Consider the following 20222-nt stretch of genomic DNA (forward strand, 5'->3'; position numbering starts at 1 on the left):
ATTCTTCTAGAAATCCTTGCTTTGGATACAGATGAACAGGCTATTTGCAAGAAATTTAGATAGAGAATGGATTTGGAAATAAGGGAATGAGTTTTAGGGAAGTAATGAGATAACAAGTCAGTTTAATGTTTGGGTTTTAGAGTCAAATTTCAATAAGGCGATTAACCTCTCTGTTTTAATTTTTCACCTGTAAAAGAAAATAATGTTTAGTTTTTGGAGTTACTTTATGACAACATTTTAAAAACCGACTGTCCATTATCTATTTTAAAGATAAATACAGAACATTGTCCCTTGCTATGAAAGTGCTTATCAACAAGTGAATCGCAGTGAGTTTTCACACACAGTACGTGCTCAACAAATATAATTATTATTTTATTGTTTAGATTAGAAGAGGGAAGGACAGGAGAAATGAAAGTGGTTTGAGAACCATAAAAGTGCTCTGCAAATACTACCAAAGTCGTAAAGGATGAAAGTAAAATGAGGAAAAGTTCGGGTTATGGTTTGGTTACGGATCTGTCTCAAAGTTGTTTAATTCTCCCATATTTGGGCCTGAATTCTCAGAATAGAACAGAATAGGATGTAAGGGCTGAGATCATCTGGTACAATTTTATGCCTCCTGTCACTACGCCCAGGCGAGAAATAACACCGCCACACAAGCTCCTCCAATCGGAGCCCCGACTATCTGATGTCATCGTTCCGCCCCACATCGCCACGCCTAGAGCACTCTAGCATCTATGCCACCATCTAGCGCTGGTTCCAGCAGCGCTTGCGCACTGCGAAGAGGGGCGGAGCGGGCGCGTGCGCATTGCGTGTGGGCGGGGCTAGTGCGCACGCAGCCTCAGCCCCTTCCCCGCCCTTTCTCTTCCCGGTTTCCCTCTCAGACTGCGGGTACCTTTTGGTGGCTGCTTCCGGTAGGAACGCGGTGCAAGGCGAGCTGGTTTCAGTTCCTCGTCATGTCCTACGGTCCCTTAGACATGTACCGAAACCCGGGGCCCTCGGGGCCCCAGCTCCGGGACTTCAACAGCATCATCCAGACATGCAGCGGCAACATCCAGCGGATCAGCCAAGCCAGTGAGCCAGGGACCCAGCTGGGGGCGGGGGGGCGTCCTGGGGACAGGCCTGGGTGAGGTTGCCGCGACGCGGAGCCCGGCTGGGGCCACGACTAAGGCCACATCTGAGATGGTCTCGAGCTTCCCCTCTCGGGCCGGCGGACTGTCATCCCGGCGTCTATCTGGCCCGGGTCCCCCGAGGATCCCTAGCCCAAGATGAAGCTCTATAGTTTCTTTTCAGGAGTTCTATCCTCTCAGTGTTGGAATCAACACAACAGACCTAATAGCCTGAGGTTGGGAAGTGGGGTGTGTGTCACCGCGAGGGCAATGAGTGCCTTGACTTGGCGCAGTGGTCAGCCAAGTTTTTCCTGTCATCCCCTCCCCCCCCTCCCCGCCCACCTCGCTTTCCTCTTTGGCCTGTTTTAATCAGGGATTGTTTACTGATTGAAGCTTTAGGATGAGCCACTGGCTCCTCGGAAATCAGCAACTTTCAATTAAGGGAAGTGGAGAGTGCTTGTGTTTGAGTGACAATATACAGTCTTTCCTGTAATGAATTTGGAAGTCAGTCACAATGACTGGTAGTTGGGTGGTGGGTGACTTCTTTTTAATAAAGAGAATTCACTGGAAACATTTCTTTCAATTTATGTTATTTTGTTTTTTGTCATAAAGAATTTGTGTATTTGGGTTTCAAACAGATGAAAAGAGTAACCCTGCAGATCTACTCTTTTGAATAAATTTGATACACACAGAAGCTCAGGGACTTAGTCACAACCACACAGCAAGTAAGAAATGGTTTGGTTGTTGTTGGAATTAAGAATGTCATCGCGTATTTAAAAATACTCTCCTCACCATTAAGATCTTGAGTTAGTCTATAGCATAAGAGTCATATATAGGCTGTTTCTTGTGTTTGAAAATTATCTCAGAGCTTTAAAAAGAGGAGGTCTGCCACAGAAACTTTACTTGGAAAGAATGATGATCATCAACCTTGTTTATTATTGTGCTTTTTGATCTTGGCTGTACTCTGTTAATAGAACTAGTTGGACCTCAATTACAATTATTTTCTATGTTTTAAAGAATAATCTACGACTTTGATTTTAGATTTACATGTATGTTGTAGAATTTGAGAGGTGGAAAGTTTCTGATGGGAAGGGATTGAACTGGATGATTTGGAAATGGAAAGAATGTATGGCCTGTTAAGTCCAGAAACTTAAAAAAATGACTGCTGGTTAGAAGGTATAGTACTTTGTGTTCCAATTTCTTTTTGTGAAGGAGCTGTAATACAGGTTAGCTCAGAAAATTCTGGTTCAAGGCTGAAATTTTTTTGTTGGACTAAATCTTTTTTTTAATGTCTATTTTGTGTAATATTCTGTAGTTTTTGAGTATCAAGCTATGGGAATCTGTTGAGAACATTAACAATCAAAATAAGGATGCTATAGAAAGGTTTTAAATAACAATAACATGTAGGTATTCAGGGGAGAGAGAGAGAGAGAGAGAGAGAGACCTTTTGAACCAGGTCTGGGACAATGGTAGAAAGAATTTAAACCTTTGAAGGTAAAGAGAAGAATAATAATTCAGGAATCAATAGCACGAACAGACATGGCAGTAGGAAAGCATAAGGTATATATAGAAAAGCAGAGTAATTTGGCTAGAATGATGAACTCCAGAAAGAAGTGGAAAGTAGATTGGAAAGGTAAGTTGGGGCACAAACAAAAAGGACATTAGGGACTTGGATATAATTCTTTAGGAATGTGTAAACTGAATTGGAAGTGAGAGAGACTGAAATCAGGGGTATCAATTTGAAAATGAAAAGGAAGGAAAAGATAGGAGAGGTTTCCTTGGTTATAAAATGGGTAAGATTTAGTTTTGATTTGGCTATGGGCTCAGGGGATTATTGATCAACCATTGATAATATTAAATAGCTTTTAAGTACATTCTATTTGCTAGGCAATATGAAAGGTGCTTTTTGGGTAGTATCTTACTTAATTTTATAACAGTTCTGTGAAACAGTTACCATTATTTTGGTATTATGGATTAGGAAACAAATTGAGAGGGTTAAATAATTTCACAACTAACAATTCAGATTTAGTTGAAATTCAAATTAAGACATTACCTTAATTTGAAACCAAGTCAGTCTCCGGTGACTAGCAGTTTACCTTTTTTTTTTTTTTTGTTATTGGGAGTTGAATCAAGGGTTTTTTTTTTTTTTTTTTTTTTAACCACTGAGCTACTTCCCCATACTTAATTTTTTAAATTGACACAAGGTTTCATCAGGGCTTCCCTAAGTTGCTGAGCCTGGCCTGGAACTTGTGATCCTCCTGCCTCAGCCTCCTGAGATGCTGGGATCACAGGCATGGCCCTGCTAACAATATACCTTTTTATAATTTCTAAAGAGTATTACAGTTCTATAGCAGTTATCACTTTAAGTATACAAGTGACTTGCTTTTCAGTTCTCCAGAGGACACTCTGCAGGGGAATACCTGAAGTTGGGGTGCTGTATTTTCTTGTGATATGCCCCTCTCCTCTGCTAGATTGTTCTCTCTTTTGAGTCAGGGACATGACTTATTCAACTTTATATTTCTAGTACTTATTACATTCCCAGTATATGATATTCACTCATTCAATATACAACATATAATATATTTTAACTATATTTAGTTATATATATATATATATATATCTTCCACTGAGCTACATCTTCAGACAGGGTCTCACTAAGTTGCTCAGGCTGGCCTAAAATTTGTGACCCTGTTCCTTAAGTCTCCTGAGTAGCTGGAAGCAACAAATCTTCTCTAAGCCCCTGCTATGTCTTGGGGATAGAGCAATGAACAAGTGATAAATTCACTGCCCTGATATCATGTGTGTAGATATATGTACACACACACATATATACTCTTAAACATATAAATCGTATCAAGTAATAGTAAGTGCTATGAAGAAAAATAAAGCAGGGTAGAATAGAGAATGAAGGGAGAGGAAGGATGGGTATGCTATTTTAGGTAAGTTGGTCAAGGAAGGCGTCTCTCAGGAGATGGTACATTAGTTAGTAGATATCCCAATGAAATGAGGAAAGGAGCTTTGTGAGTAGTAGGGAAAGGCGTTCCAGGTGGACGACAAGGGTAAAGGCTTCGGTATGTTCAAAGAATAGCAAGGAAGCTAGTATGGCTGGACTACAGATAGAGAGGAGAGTGAAATAGGAAATTGGCCAGAGAGGTAGCCAGGGATCATATCATAGGGTCTTGAAGCTTAAAACTTATATTCAATTGATTTGAATTAATGAGGTTTTTCTACTATTTCAGAACTCTTCCTGCCTCTTTTCCCTTGTACTATGTGTTACCTATCATATCCCAAGTACCCTAGGCAGTTTGAGTCGAAATTCTTCCCTTGGGATTATTTGGTGAGGGACTGGGAATTTAAATTGGTTGGATGACATTGGGTATGCCCAGAAAGGCTGGTGCCTATCTTCCAAACCTCCTAGACATGGCCAGCATAATTCATGAAAAATGAAGTATGCAGACACATACCCATCAGCCCTGCAAGGACCTGTACCCATTGAAAATGTGAGAGAATAGCTGTTTTTTCCAAACTGTTCAACCACTTGTGTGGGTTTGGAATTGTTGAGCGCATCGTCCTGACATAGGGCAGCCTACCGCGTGGGTTATTACAGGTACAGCTAAGGTTGGCTGCCTGGTACAAACAGTTGTTATCAGTATGTGTGGGGTACAGAGGAAGAATACTTGACTGCTAATTGTGGAATGAAGGGCAGGTGTTGCTAAGGCAGATATGAGGGGGGAAAAAACCCCAGTGGCCTCAAAGTTAACTCTGAAATCAGACAGCATTTCTAATTTATTGTTCTATTTTGTTTACTGATAAATAGTTGAACTTTTAAATGTTCATGAAATTCTGTAGGTTCTTTCAAAGTTATTTCCATATTATTTCTCCCTTTTTATTTCATGGCCTTCTTAAGTCTTCATATTGTCAACATTTGAACTCCAGAAGCATATTTGGTGTGTCTGATTGTAGTCTCAGCCCGTTCTGATTCATTCTGGTGATGCTATTATCAGTATGTCTAAAATCTTCTCTTCATGGTACTCCTCACTTCCTCAAGAACCTTGGTGGATCTCTGTTATCTACTTCTTAGATCTTGACATTCCATCTTGTTTTCATTCTCTGTGGTCTCAACCCAAATCAGCCATATTTTCTACTCCTCTTCACTCTATGCTACAAGCAGTCTATTTTTCTTAACATCCTGAATTTTTTAAAAAATATATTTTTAGTTGTAGTTGGTCACAATGTCTTTATTTTATTCATTTATTTATTTTATGTAGTGCTGAGGACTGAACCCAGCTCCAAGTTTGCGCTAGGCGAGCACTCTACTCTGAGCCACAGCCCCTGAATTTTTTTCTCCCAGTTTTTGCTCATTTCATTCCTCCTTTCTTTTTTTTTTCTAGAGAGAGAGAGAGAGAAAGAGAATTTTAATATTTATTTTTAGTTTTCGGGGGACACAACATCTTTGTTTGTTTGTGGTGCTGAGGATCGAACCAGGGCCCCACGCATGCCAGGCGAGCTCGCTACCACTTGAGCCACATCCCCAGCCCCTGTTAATTTTTTTAAAGTATTTATTTTTTAGTTGTAGTTGGACACAATGCCTTTATTTTATTTATTTATTTTTATGTGATGCTGAGGATCGAACCCAGAGCTCCCCCATGCCAGGCGAGTGCTCTACCCCTGAGCTATAACCCCAGCCCTATACTATTTTTTTTGAGTCCCCCCTCCCCACTATAGTAGTTAGGTAAGCCCAGGGTCATAATGCCTTGGACTTGAGTTGTTCATATGCTTCTTACTAGCTGTATAAACACGTTGAATCACTTCTTTTATTCAGGTTTCTCTTCTATAAACTGGAGCTAATAATACCTACTTTATACAGTTTTTGAGGATCAAATGAGAGAATTATGTAAAGCATTAAAACAGTGCGAGTGCCTGGCATGCGTGCGGCCCAGGTTCGATCCTCAGTACCACATACAAAGATGTTGTGTCCGCCGATAACTAAAAAATAAACATTAAAAAAAAATTCTCTCTCTCTCTCTCTCTCTCCCTCTCTCACTCTCTCTTTAAAACAAAACAAAACAACAACAACAAAAAAACAGTGCCTATGGGCCGGGGTTTTAGCTCAGTGGGAGAGCACTTGCCTTGCACATATGAGGCCCAGCCTGGGTTCGATCCTCAGCACCACATAAAATAAAGATTAAAAAAAACACAAAAAACAGTGCCACTATGTAGTAAGTGCTTAAGAAATGTTAACTACCAATTTAGGTTTTTTTTTTTTTTTCTGTGAATCTGCAAGCAATTTTCTTTTATAGTTTAGCATTTACTTATATTCTGTCTTCTTCATTTTTTTAACATTTATTTTTTAGTTGTAGGTGAACACAGTACATTTATTTTATTTTTATCTGGTATTGAGGATCGAACCCAGTGCCTCACGCATGCTAGGCAAGCGCTCTACCACTGAGCCACAACCTCAGCCCCTGTCTTCTTCAATTTTTGACCTTGTTTCTGCAACTGGAGCAATCACTATTAGTTTGTGAGTAGATCATGCATTATACATTTCTCTTTAGCTCTAGTGCCTGACACAGCAATGGATCAGTAGTTTGTGCTCAGTGTGTACTTAATTGATTTTATCATTGCTGAGTACATTTTTTTTGGTCTTGAGTTTGATAATAATAGCTATCCTTGATTGAGCTTTTATATTCCAGACATTGTTCTATACTTAGCCTCATATTATCTCATTTCATCCTCACAACAACCATGTGAAGGTTCTCTTGTTATTCTCATTTCTTAGGTGAGGAAACAGACACAGAGGCGAGTTCCCTTTTGCTCAAGATCACTCAGCTAGGAAGTGGTGGAACCAGGAATCAAACATAGGCAGTCTTAATTCGGAGCCTGTGCTCTTAACCACTGCATATTCTGTCACTGGTATGTGAAATGGAGGATTTTATCTTTGATATTTTCAACTTAGTTTAGAGCTTTACTATTGTAGTACAGTGGTTCTTTTTCAGAAGTTAGGTAATTTTTATTGTGGCTATATAGAAATAGAATGTTAGCCAAATTTTCAGAGTAAAACACTGAGATGCCTTCATTGTCATAATCACCCAATGGGCTATTGGCTATCATTTTCTCATTTGGTATAAGTAATGTTTTGTTTTTTGTTTTAGTGTAAGTAATGTTTTTTTTTTTTCCCCATTGATCCCCCAACCCCCCAGTTTTAGGGATTGAATCCAAAGGCACTTTTTTTACTTTTTTGAGACAGGGTCTTTCTAAGTTGTCTAGGGTGGTCTCAAAATTGTGATCCTCCTGCCTCAGCCTCCTGGGTAGCTAAGATTACCTGTGTACTACCATACCCAGCTGAGGTTGGTTTTTTTGTTCCTTTGTTTGTTTTTACATTTTTTTTTAATTGTAAATGGACACAGTACCTTTATTTTATTTTTATGTAGTGCTAAAAATTGAACCCAATACATTCCACATGCGAGGTGAGCACTCTACCACTGAGCTACAACCCCAGCCCTGTTTTTCTGTTTTTAATATACTGTACAGCGTTAGATTTTATTGAATGAAGAGAAATTTTTTAATGGTAGTTGCTTTCAATATGAGTAGACTTTGATTTGGATTAAGGTTCATTTGGAGATTCAGATTCTGCTGATATCTGCTAAAAAGCACATAAGGAGTATTCAATTTAGATTAGTGTTGACATTAGCTGTAATGTACAATAAATTGATTTGCTTTATCCTCTTGAATGTTTTATTGAGGACATAACTTTAAAAGTGAGAGGTCAGTGATAGGAGAAATTGAGGCCTAGTTTTAAAAATAACAAAATTGCTTACATAAAACTAAAGGACTTGCCTTTACATTTGGCCTAGTCATCTGGTTTTCTAGGATTATGTTGCAGTTCATTGGAGATACCCAATTTCATCCAACATGTTATAATATGTTGTTCTAAATATATAAATTTAAACTTTTTTTCATTGACTAAAATGCTCAGAAAAGGAATTTTCTCATTAATAGGGTTGACCAGAAAAATATTTTAGATTGAACTCATTTTGATAAAAAATATTTCCAAAAAAGGCCAGGCATGGTGGTTGACACCTGTAATCCCAGTGACTCAGGAGACTGAGACATAAGGATCACAGCCTTAGCCACTTAAGTAGGCCCTTAGCAACTTTGTAAGCCCCTGTCTCAAAATAAAAAATAAAAAGGTTGGAGATGTATCTCAGTGTTAGAACACTCCTGCTTTCAATCTCCAGTCACCTGCCCTTACTCCCCCAAATAATTCCAAAATGTATCTTTTTTTTGTGTGTGTGTGTGTGTGTGTGTGTGTGTGGTGCTGGGGATTGTGAAACTCAGGGTCTTGAGCATGCACAAGGCCATGTGAGGCAAGTACTCTACCAACTGAGCTGTATCCCCAGTCCTTGCTTTATTTTTTAATGTTTTAAGTACAACTGAGTAAGAATTTATTTGTAAACATTTTATTCTTTTTGTGCTTTAAGTTTATTGAAGGATGTAGATCTTAGTTGTAATATCTATGGATCAAGGAGTCACTTTTTAAAAAAATTCCTGATTGGTAGTGGTTACTGAGGGTAGCATACAAAACGTTTTTCTCTGGATTTCTATAAACTAAGACACCATTGTCCTTGTGATTTGAGTTTTAGGGTATCTAGTACTGCGTCTTGCTGGAAACTTTTTGGAAAATATTTGAAAATATTCAGGAAAGTAGAAATAGTTAATGAAGGCTTAGATTAATTCTGGTGCTTAGCTAGCAGATGATCCCTATAAAGTCTCCAAATGTACTTCCCCAAACCCCCACCTAACAAAATCAGGTCTTCTCAACAAACATAATCAGAAAAGTCTAGATGAAAAATGTTCTCTGTTAAGAATACACAGAAAACAGCTGATTATTTCCCCATATTATATAAAATTCCCATAGCTCTCTAGGGTATTTAATATTTTGATAGATGATTAATAACTTGATATTTTGATATACCTTTAGGGTTTCAAAGGAGTGCTCTACTATTTTTTTTAACTTTATTTTATTTATTTAGTTTTATGTGGTGCTCAGGATCGGACCCAGTGCCTCACACATACTAGGTAAACACTCTACTGCTGAGCCACAACCCCAGCCCCAGGAGTGCTCTACTTTTTAAAGATAATTAATAAGGAGAGAACTCTTGCCTTCACTATTTTTGTTGGATCCACCTTTTTGTTTCACCATGTATTCCACCATTTTCTGGAGAGTGGGGGTATGCGTATATAAAGATGAGTAGAATGCAATCCCTCCTCTGAAGTAGATCTAGTCCCACTTCTGCCTTGCATTTGCAAAGTTAAGAAAATCACAGTTGGATGTTCAAAGCCAAGCTTTTGGAGGGTAAAAAAAATTTAGTCGCATAACTCCCCCCTCCCCTTTTTAGTATTGAGGATTGAACCCAGGACCTCATACAAGCTAGGGAAGCACCCTGCCTCTTGGCTACATCTTTAGCCAAAGCTATTTCCTTATTATAGAATTTAGAATTGAATAGTGTGGGACTATTTAGAGATCACTTAGTCCTCAAATAATTGTAAAGATTTCATGAGAGAAAATACCCCTCCCCACAGATACTAAGTATTTAATAAATGTGAGTTAAATCTGAATATAATCTACAATTGATGAAAAAGAGACCCAGCAAAATGAAATGACTTCCCTGGTGCCGAACATTTAGTTAATGTGCAAGTCTGGCTTAGGTTTCAGGTCTTTTTATTCCTAATATACCTTAATTCACATCTTCTGCCTTGGAGAGATTGCTAAAATGTCAAAGTGGGGAGGCTAACTCAATTACTTAGTAATTATTTACATTGTACTGGGTGCCTGTCACTCTGCTGGACTCTGGTGAATACAGAGGAATATTCCCATTAGGTGGGAGGGAGTTGGGAAAGGCAACAGGTAAGAGCAAGGACGTCCTGTTTTATTTACATTGTACAAGGTGCCTGTCACTCTGCTGGACTCAGGTGAGTACAGAGGAATATTGCCATTAGGTAGGAGGGAGTTGGGAAAGGCAACAAGTAAGAGGAAGGACGTCCTGTCTGATGTTGAGGAGAGAGCTATTAAGTTAGGGTGGTATAAGATAAGAAGGGTGGGGTGAAATGGAACACTGGGAAGTCCAAGCCTGCCTTGTATGACTACATTCTGTTTCCTTTAAGAGTCAGCCCTTTGAAAGAACATAGTATGACACAAAGAATGTAGCCACTGGAATTAGCCTTGAGTTTGAATTCTGGTTTTTATGACACTGCTTAAACCTATCAACTGCTTGCCATTCAATTAAAATTTCAAGTCCTTATAATTGTTATCAAAGTCCTATAAAATCTGACTCCCCACTTTCTCTTTGAGCACTTCTTTCTCTCTCTCATTATGCTCTAGCCACCCTGGCTCTCTAGTTATTCCTGTACCATGCTCTCTTGCATTGGGAACTTTGTACTGATTACTCTGTTTGTCTGAAATGCTTTCCCCCCAGATAGCTGTAGCATGATCCTACATTTCCTTTAGATCTCTGCTAGGTGTTACCTTATCAGAAAGGTTTCTCTGACCACCATATATAAACTAGTACTCTTTGCCTCCCTCTGTTATTTCAGCCTTCACCTGAGTTTATATTTCTGTGTAGCACTCACCACCAGCTGATGTGTATTTATTACCTATTTTTGAGAATGTAAGTTTCTTGAAGGCAAGTGTATACAGAGTACCTACTGTATATGAACAAATGAGTTCTGTAAGTCTCATGAGCCTCCTTGTGACCATCCAAATGCAACATTGGGATACTGATGCTTACTTAAAGCATTGTTGGGGTCAAATAAGATAATACTTATCAAATACCTAGCCCAGTATCTGGTACAAAGTAAATGGTCAGTAAATGCAAATGCCTAATAATAAATTATTTTTGTGGCTTTTAAGTTAATAGTTTTAATGTGGTATCCTTGTTCCCATTAAACTTAGGGAAGAAGAAATCTACATGAAAGTGATGAAGAAAAATGGTTATTTATATTTCATGCTGTCTTAGCAGAATGCAGTAATTGGAATTGTGCTTACATTTTCCTGTGGAACATCTATAACTCCATTTAATAGAACAGTTATATGTTAGGGAAGTTTTGTCAAAAGGCAAATTTTTTAATCAAATGAGTTGTACAATCCATTATGAAATTGGATATATATATATATATATATATATATATATTATTATTATTATTTTTTTGTACAGGGGATTGAACCCAGGGGTACTTAACCACGGAGCCACACCCCCAGCCCTATTTTTTATTTTGAGACAGGGTCTCACTAAGTTGAAAGTATGCTTTTGCTAGGAAAACATGGTATCAAAATAAGAAAATCATTATCTGAAGTGCTACAAACCTGTATATTCTTCACTCTGGACATTTTTGCTTTGCAATACCCATGATGTAATGATTTTGACTAGGGAGAAATAACTTGTACATACAACTAAGGACTGGATTATTCCATTTCTGTTCACGAGTGTGGTCACTCAGCAAAGAATTAGAAGATTTTTGTTTAATCATTGCTTATCAGATTTATGGACTCATTAACATGTCAGTGCTATTGTAAAGGTACTGGCACTTAATAAACTTTAGGGTTTTTTTTTTGTTGTTGTTGTTGTTGCTTTGCTAATTAGGAACAAGATTATAACTATGACCCCAACATTTTGTATTTTAAAGAGCACCATTGGGGCTGGGAATGTGGCTCAAGCGGTAGGCGCTCGCCTGGCATGCGCGGGGCCCTAGGTTCCATTCTCAGCACCACTTAAAAATAAAGTAAAGATGTTGTGTCCACTGAAAACTAAAATATATATATATATATATATATATATATATGAAAAAAGAGCACCATTAACATAAAGTGAATTTGGAACAATTATTCTTTTTTTTTTTTTTTAGAGAGAGAATTTTTTAATGTTTGTTTTTCAGTTTTCGGTGGACACAATATCTTTATTTTATTTTTATGTGGTGCTGAGGATCGAACCCAGTGCCCTGCGCAGGCCAGGCAAGCGCGTTACTGCTTGAGCCACATCCCCAGCCCCAAGGAACAATTATTCTTAAACTTCAAAATTCTAATAAGTAAGCATTTTTTCTTTTTGGACATGGAAGATTTGTACATACCTTATCCCTATAACCTTCAGAGATTATACAATATACATTGTTTTTCTCATTGTCTTCTTCTAAGCCTATTATTTAGCAGTCTGGTATTGCACAAGCGAAACTTTGACATTAATCTAGAAAGGATAGGAGAAACACCCATAAAGGAGCTTTATAGCTATTTTGTTATCTCTTGAAGTTCTGTTGAAACTTAAAGATAAATATGTTCCTGAGCAAAGAGTGCTTGATTAATCTGTTTTGTTCTTCATCTACTTGTAATAGAAGACAATGAATGCTCTTAAAAAGCAGGTAGCACTCTGCTGTCATGTATCTAAAACGACAAAAAGGCAAGCAGGGCACAGTGAGAGGCTGAGACAGGAGGACCGAACCTTCAAAGCCAGCCTCAACAACTTAGCAAAGTTCTAAGCAACTTAGTGAGATCCTGTCTCAAAAAAAAAAAAAATTAAAAAATAAGGCTAGGGATGTGGATCAGTGGTGCAGTGCCCCTAGGTTCAATCCCCAGGACAACAACAACAACAACAAAAAAAAACGGGCAAGTGCTACTACCCACCCTGTAGTCCCAGCTTCTGTGGAGGCTGAGGCAGAAGGATTATGAGTTTGAGTCCAGCATGGGCAACTTAGTGACACCCTATCTCAGATTTAAAAAAAAAAAAAAAAGCACTGGTGGGTGTGTGTGGGGGGGTTCTGAAGATATAACTCATGGTACAGCACTTGCCTACCATGCAAGGCCCTGGTTCAATCCCCAGTAATAACAAAATTTTAAAAAAAGCTAATCATACAACTAACATCCTCTCTGAATAAATAAATTTCCTCCACCATCTTCAGCAATCAGACAAAGAAAATGGGAAGCAAGACACAAGAAATCATGGACTGTATTCCTGTTGCAGAGATCAGTGATAGACAGGGGTGGTCACATTCCTAGGCAGACTGGAATTAAGAGTATTCCTTCTTATTTATAAATGGTCAGTTCCCTGGACCTCTACTTCCCTGGTCTAGGATAAGGGGTTAGATGTCCAGGATTCAAACACGACCATTCTAAATCTTAGCAGAACATCTAGGAAAAAGTAAAAAGGATTGAACAAAAGCATATGATTGACCATGTCATGGCATAGATAGTATAGTTGAAAGAATACTCCATATGCCTATGGTTGAAGTTTTGCCCTGCAGCTGATTATGTATGCTTATATAAAATACTTAACCCCTCTAAATATATTTTCCTGTCCACAAAATGAAAGTATACCTACTTCAGACTATCTGTGAAAATTAATAAGATAATGCATACAAAACACATTGAAGTGCTCAATCATTAGTAACCTGTTAATAATAATAAATGTGTACACCATCTTTCCAAAATGTTGGCTATAGAAAAATTTGCATTTTTTTTTTGAATTTTAATGTTTATTTATCATTTTTAGTTTTCGGCGGACACAACATCTTTGTTTGTATGTGGTGCTGAGGATCAAACCCTGGCTGCACGCATGCCAGGCGAGCGTGCTACCGCTTGAGCCACATCCCCAGCCCAAATTTGTATATATTAGTGGCTTTAATTTTTTTTTCTCCCTCTACTGGGAATTGAACCCAGGGCCTCATAAATGTTAGGCAGGTGTTGGTTATTCTACCACTGAGCTCTAATCATCCTACCCTCCCACCCTTTCCTCCCCTCCTTAATTTTAATATAGGGGTTAGCTAAATTGCTCAGGCTGGGCTTGAATTTGTGGTTGCTCTGCCCCAGCCTCTGGAGTAACTGAGATTATAGGTATGCACCACTGTACCTGGTTGGATTTAATGTTTTATTGTTGGGGATTGATATTTGGTTATTAAGACCCTTCCAAAGATTTTGTGTGGGGGTTTTATTGTTGTTTGTTTGCCTAGTACTAGGGATGCAAAGCAGGGGCTTTGGGTATGTTTAGCACCTGCTCTATCACTGAGCTTCCTCCTCACTCCTAAAGGTGATTAAATTTTTAATCAATGTCATGGGAGATCTGGAAAAATTACTGAGGATGATGAATAAAGCCACCACATACTGCTTAGTGACATATTTACTCTATAGGTAAAAGGTAATTGGTTTTTGGAGGAATGTATATGGTAAGGTTTTGATCATAACCTTGATCTGAGAAGTAGGGTGCTCATGATGAATGTATTTTTCTTTTAAGTAAATCTTTTTCCCTCCCTTTCCCCAGCTGCTCAGATAAAGAATTTGATGAGCCAACTAGGAACTAAGCAGGACTCAAGCAAGCTACAGGAAAATCTGTGAGTAGCTTCCTAACAAGGTTGTGATTTGTGAGGGCACTTTGAGGACATTAGTATCCTTGCTGCGTGGCAGCTTAGGTTTGAGGTCTGTGAAGTCAGAATGAGAAGCAATGGATCAGGAGGTAATAGCTGGATTTAGAAAGGGGCAACAAAGTATATTAATGAATCCAGATTTCCACTGCTTCTCAAAGGCCTTGAACTACTTACTTTCTTCCTTTGGTCAGTATAATAGGACAATTTAGGCACATAGAGAAGGGAACTCCTATCTCTCTCTTAAACTGTGTTCTGCTCACAACTCTGCCTAATGAGCCACTTTGTTGGCACAGTACTCCCAATGTTCTAGTCTAGTTGGATTTTCAACTATATATGATATTAGAAAAATTTATTCAGAATGACCCAAGGGGAGCTTGAACGAGAGAATAGAGGAACTTCTGATCTTCATCTTCTTTTTTTAATCATATTCTTTTTGACTCCATTCCAGCTTTTATTTATTTATTTTTAAAAATATTTTTAAAATAAATAAATAATTAAAATAAATAAATATTTTTTATTTTAATTTAATTTAATCCATTTTTTTTTAAGGAGAAAGAAAGAATTTTTTTTTAATATTTATTTTTTAGTTTTCGGCGGACACAACATCTTTGTTTGTATGTGGTGCTGAGGATCGAACCCGGGCCGCACGCATGCTAGGCGAGCGCGCTACCGCTTGAGCTACATCCCCAGCCCCTAAAATATTTTTTTAATTGTGGATGAACAATATATTTATGTATTTTTATGTGGTGCTGAGGATTGAACCCAGTGCCCCACACGTGTGAGGCTGATGCTCTGCCACTGAGCTGTGTCCCAGCCCATCCATTCCTGCTTTTAGAAGTTTAGTTCTTTATCTTTAAAATATATTAAGCAGTATTCCTGTTTCCTGTCCTAAACATTCTGAAGTGAACATGACTATTATTACTGTGAGCTTTTTCCAGGGAGAAATGAAATCTCTGTATCTTAGTGCTGTCTGGGATGTTCTGACTCCTGTTTGACTCTATTTTGTTTTTCATTCCTATGTTTTTTTAATCCTGGAGACCCATTTGCAGTGAAAAAAACATTAATAGTAGTATGCTGTCTTAGTCCATTCAGGCTGCTATAACAAAAGACTATAAACCAGTTAGTTTATAAACAACAGAAATTTATTTCTCATAGTTCTGTAGACTGGGAAGTTCAAGATCCAGACGTGGCAGATACAGTGTCTGGGGAGGGACTGCCTTTTCAGGTGATGCCTTCTCACTTGTATTTTCACTTAGTGAAAGAGGCAAAGCAGTTCTATAGGGCCTCTTTTTTAAGGAACTAACCTTGCATGACTAAACCACTCTCGATCTAATCACCTCCCAGTATGATTTCCTAATATTATCACCTTGTAGGTTAGGATTTCAACATATGAGTTTGGGAGGCGCATACATTCAGGCCATAGCTTGTGGTTTCTCTGTCCTCCCTAAAACCTTTGCAGAAATGACCAGATAGTAGAGGAAAACACAAATCAAAGGAACTTTGTTTTATTTATCCACTACTTTCTAATCTCACTTAATATATTATATATTTTTGCCTCTTTAATGTCCTTTCTTCCTACTCCTTTTATTTTTGGGGGGTTGTTTTTTGAGACAGGGTTCACTATGTTGCCCAGGCTGGCATAGAACTCCCAGGCTTGTGATCCTACTGCCTCAGCCTCTTGAGTAGCTGGGACTACAGGCATGTGCCACCATACCCACCACCCAGCTTCCCCCAACCCCCACCTTCTTTTATTGGTGCATTATAGTTGTACATAATGGTGGGATTTGTTTTTACATATCATGCACACAATATAATAATATAATTTGGCCAGTATCCTTCCCCCAGCTTCATATATACCACTGGGTTATGCTCCTAACCCCTTACTTATATATTTTTAAATAATATAGGGCTTCTTTGTTTTGAAGGGAGAAATAAAGTCAAGCATAAAGAGCAGGAAGGCATCCAAAGGTAAATCTGAAAAAGAATCAGCCTTTAAGCAAGAATGAGGGAATAGATCTTTGAAGGTTGTTCCCTAGGGTAGGTGCAAAGCTATGCTTTTAATGCATATTTCATTCAACCACCTATGCCTGGACTCTAGTCGGTGGACTGTGACAGATACTGACCATGCAGAACTCCTGGGTAATTCAATATGAGAATTTTATGAGGAAGTTCAGGGTGTTAAAACCATGAGATTTAGGTGTGGGCAGTAATTGCTCTTTCTCTTGTTTCTATCAGAATTGCTGATGTGCTTTTCTCCCCAAAGAGTTAAAATTCCTGATTGTGCTTCCTTCAGCAGGTATCTTGAGGCAGGTTCTTTTTGCTTAATGTGACTGCTTCAATAATGTGAAGATGTCTTGAAGTAGGTTTTCCTGGGTAATAGTAATGACATTTTTTTGTGAACATGGGCATTGAGGTGCCCATTTTCTTCAAATAGTCCTTCATTCCCTGCATTGTGAGACATTCTGAGAACAAAGTAGTACTCAGTATGATAGCTCTCAAGAAGTGACAGCATCTTGAAATATATCTTTTTTCTCTTAGGCAGCAGTTGCAGCACTCCACAAATCAGCTTGCCAAGGAAACAAATGAATTGCTGAAGGAATTAGGGTCCTTACCCCTTCCCTTATCTACTTCAGAACAGGTTGGTATTTTCTGTTTTGCTTTATTACTAAGAAAGCACTTTGTTTTAGTAGAAAGGCAGTATGGTGGAACAAAAATTGGTCTTTGATGCTAGACAGACTTTCTCTGAACCTTAGTTTCCTTATATGTAAAGTGGGGTATGTGACTATTGTGGCATTAGAGAGAATGTACGCACCAGATGTAGCAAAGTGCTTGACATTCAGTAGGTATTCAATATGGGGTAGTGCTATTATTAATATGTTAATAAAATGGATTTTGCTGAATTAGAATTTCAGTCTTTGCATCTCTTTAGGATTTGGCTAGCAGCCACATGTTGGCAGGCTTAGACCTAGTTTGTATGGGATCCACTATCTACAAATTTCCATTAAACATCTTTCTTTCATATTTTGTGTCCCATCAAGGGTTATTCGTAGGTCTCAGGTTAAGGAAATATTCAGGGAAGATTTTTTTTTCTAAGTCATTTTACTCAAAGGACATTAAATTCTTTAAATGAACACACTTTTTACTTGGATTCATTGTTCTCCAAATGTCTTCTTTCATCCTGGAAGCCAGATGTATCCCCTCCTTCATCATGGTTTAACTCTTTTATCTCTTATCCATGGTCTACCTTAAGGGAAAAACTTCTCCATCTGCCTTAGCCTATTGTGATTCTATTTTGTTTTAGCTTCTATTCCACTCATGGGGCACTTGACTTATATGACTTTTTATTATTGAACTTTTAAAATTATGATATCCTATCTCAGATAGCTCTAAAGACAAAGCCTTCAACTTCCCTATCCTGGGTTGTTTTTAAATTTGTGGCTTGCTGGGCTATGGTCCACACCTGTAATCCTAGCAACTCAGGGGGTTGAGGCAGGAGGATCACAAGTTCAAAGCCAGCCTGGGAAACTTATTGATATCCTGTCCCAAAATAAAAGAGGCTGGGAATGTAGCTCAGTTGTAGAGTGCTCCTGGGTTCAATCCCCAGTACTGAAAGATAACAACAAATAAAACGGTGACTTGTGGGTCTGGGGATATAGCTCAGATGGTAGAGTGCTTGCCTCTCATGTACAAGGCCCTGGGTTCAATCCCTGGCACCACACACACAAAAAAGAACTGTGACTTGCTGTTGGTAACAACAACAAATAAAACTGTTAAGTGTGTTGTTGAAAATGCCAATCGCATTTTCAAAAACCAAACTAGAGTAGAAATATCAGAGTTTTTACTGTGTAATAAGAGTAAATATCATTATATAAAACTGTAGTTTGATGTATATATGTGTGAACAGTATTGGGTCATTAGGTCAAATTCATACTGTGGGTCTCCAAAAACTTGAAAAGCACCAGTTTAACCTGGCAAGCTGTTTAATGTAGCAATGTTCAGTCCAGAGTTTTGGAGCTCTTTGCACAAAAGAGGATCCAAGACTAGAAGCTTTGTCTTCCTGCTACAAAATACTTTTGATAAACAGTAAGATTATCCATATATGAGTTGATTTAGTTGTTACTCATGTTGACGTTTCTGTTATGGGACAGTGCCCCCTTACCATCCATAATATCTCCAGCTTGTTCCCAAATTATCTGTTTCTTCCTCCCAGCTATGTACTTAGGGAATATACATTTGTAGATAGCTTTCATAGCAACAATAAAGGAGTCTAAGGATTTGATGCAGACAGAGTAAGGTTTAAATAGTAAAGTCTAAGCAAAATATAAATAGAAAGCTAAATCTGCTACCCCCAGAATCATCTAATGTATTCAAAAACCAAACAGAAGTTATTTTTGGATTATGCATGCTATTGTTTACTTCCATTAGCTTGGATTATTAAGAACATGAAATAGATCTACAAACATTTTCTCTCTGATGAAATATAACTCCTTGATTCCCTTTCTCCTATTGTGATGATTACCTTTTTGTCTTTCTACTCTTGCCTTATTTAATCTTAGCCCTATTGCCCATCTTTTCACTGACACCCTGGGCATAAAACATACATTCTATTTTCAGTTTCCCCATACACTCTATAGGTATGGGGATAACTATATACTATTACCAGTGGTCTTCTAGTTGCCAACTGGACAAATCCAGTGGCCTCTTTTGAGTTTTTATTCACTTTTCCTCTCTTGTTTTCTTTGGTCCACTAGTGTTTTTTGTTTTGTTTTGTTTTGCCACTGAACTTTCTTTTTTTCCACGATTCTCTTTCATTCTTTTCCCCAACTCTGGTTGACTTTCAGTCTCCTTCCTTGATAATATATCGTCCTAGAAGTAGGCATGCCCCAAGGCTCTGCCATTGACCCTCCAGTTTTTCACTCAATACTTTCTTCCTCAGGAGTCTTATTTATGTTTATGACCTCCCTGTCACCTTTAGGATCAACGACTCCCAAATATTTTTCCAACCCTAGCCCTTTAGCCTTCTATACTTGGCCCATATTGCCAGTTCTGTTCTCACATCTCCTCTTGAAATATACTACCTGCATAAAAAATTTAATGGGGTATTGGGCTGGGGTTGTAGCTCAGTGGAGAAGTGCTTGCCTGGCATGTGTGAGTCACTGAGTTCAATCCTCAGCACCACATATAAATAAATAAAATAAAGGTATTGTGCCCATCTACAACTAAAAATATATACATTTTTAAAATTTAATGTGGTATATTATATGGAATTCCTCATTCAAACTCCTCAACTAGGGCTGGGTTGTGGCTCAGTGGTAGAGTGTTTGCCTAGCTTGTGTGAGGCACTGGGTTCAATTCTCAGCACCACATAAAAATAAATGAATAAAATAAAGGTCCATCAACAACTAAAAAATATATATTAAAAAAAAACTCAAATAAGTTGAGTTTGTGCCTTTTAACCTAATATTCCCACTCATACAGATTTGTCCTAAGGAAAAATATTCTGAAGGGGAAATAAGTATAAGTACTCACAAGCTAAATATAAATATTAGCTGTTATAGTGGGGCTCACTTGAGCTTTATTTATTTTTATTTTTTATTTATTTATTTATTTTTAGAGAGAGAGAGAGAGAGAGAGAGAATTTTTAATATATATATTTTTTTAGTTTTCGGCGGACACAACATCTTAGTTTTGTATGTGGTGCTGAGGATCGAA

The 20222-nt window shown here is 38.1% G+C and overlaps 1 protein-coding gene and 1 long non-coding RNA gene across 2 annotated transcripts in view; one reads left to right on the forward strand and one right to left on the reverse strand.

Annotated features, from left to right (window-relative positions):
- The first annotated feature begins 827 nt into the window (after nucleotides 1–827).
- The window catches only part of Stx12 (syntaxin 12), a 37226-nt gene continuing 17831 nt past the window's right edge, over nucleotides 828–20222 (forward strand). Inside the window, exons 1-3 of the mRNA XM_026391735.2 lie at nucleotides 828–1071; nucleotides 14408–14477; nucleotides 17049–17148. Coding sequence (XP_026247520.1) covers nucleotides 954–1071; nucleotides 14408–14477; nucleotides 17049–17148 — 288 coding nt within the window. The 5' untranslated portion in view covers nucleotides 828–953. The remainder of the gene's footprint in view (nucleotides 1072–14407; nucleotides 14478–17048; nucleotides 17149–20222) is intronic.
- Nucleotides 4991–20222, reverse strand: part of LOC113184847 (uncharacterized) — a 38700-nt gene continuing 23468 nt past the window's right edge. Inside the window, exon 3 of the long non-coding RNA XR_003301053.2 lies at nucleotides 4991–5493. This is a non-coding gene — a long non-coding RNA (uncharacterized LOC113184847). The remainder of the gene's footprint in view (nucleotides 5494–20222) is intronic.

The sequence above is a fragment of the Urocitellus parryii genome, chromosome 11 (genome assembly GCF_045843805.1).
Source record: "Urocitellus parryii isolate mUroPar1 chromosome 11, mUroPar1.hap1, whole genome shotgun sequence".
NCBI lineage: Eukaryota > Metazoa > Chordata > Mammalia > Rodentia > Sciuridae > Urocitellus > Urocitellus parryii.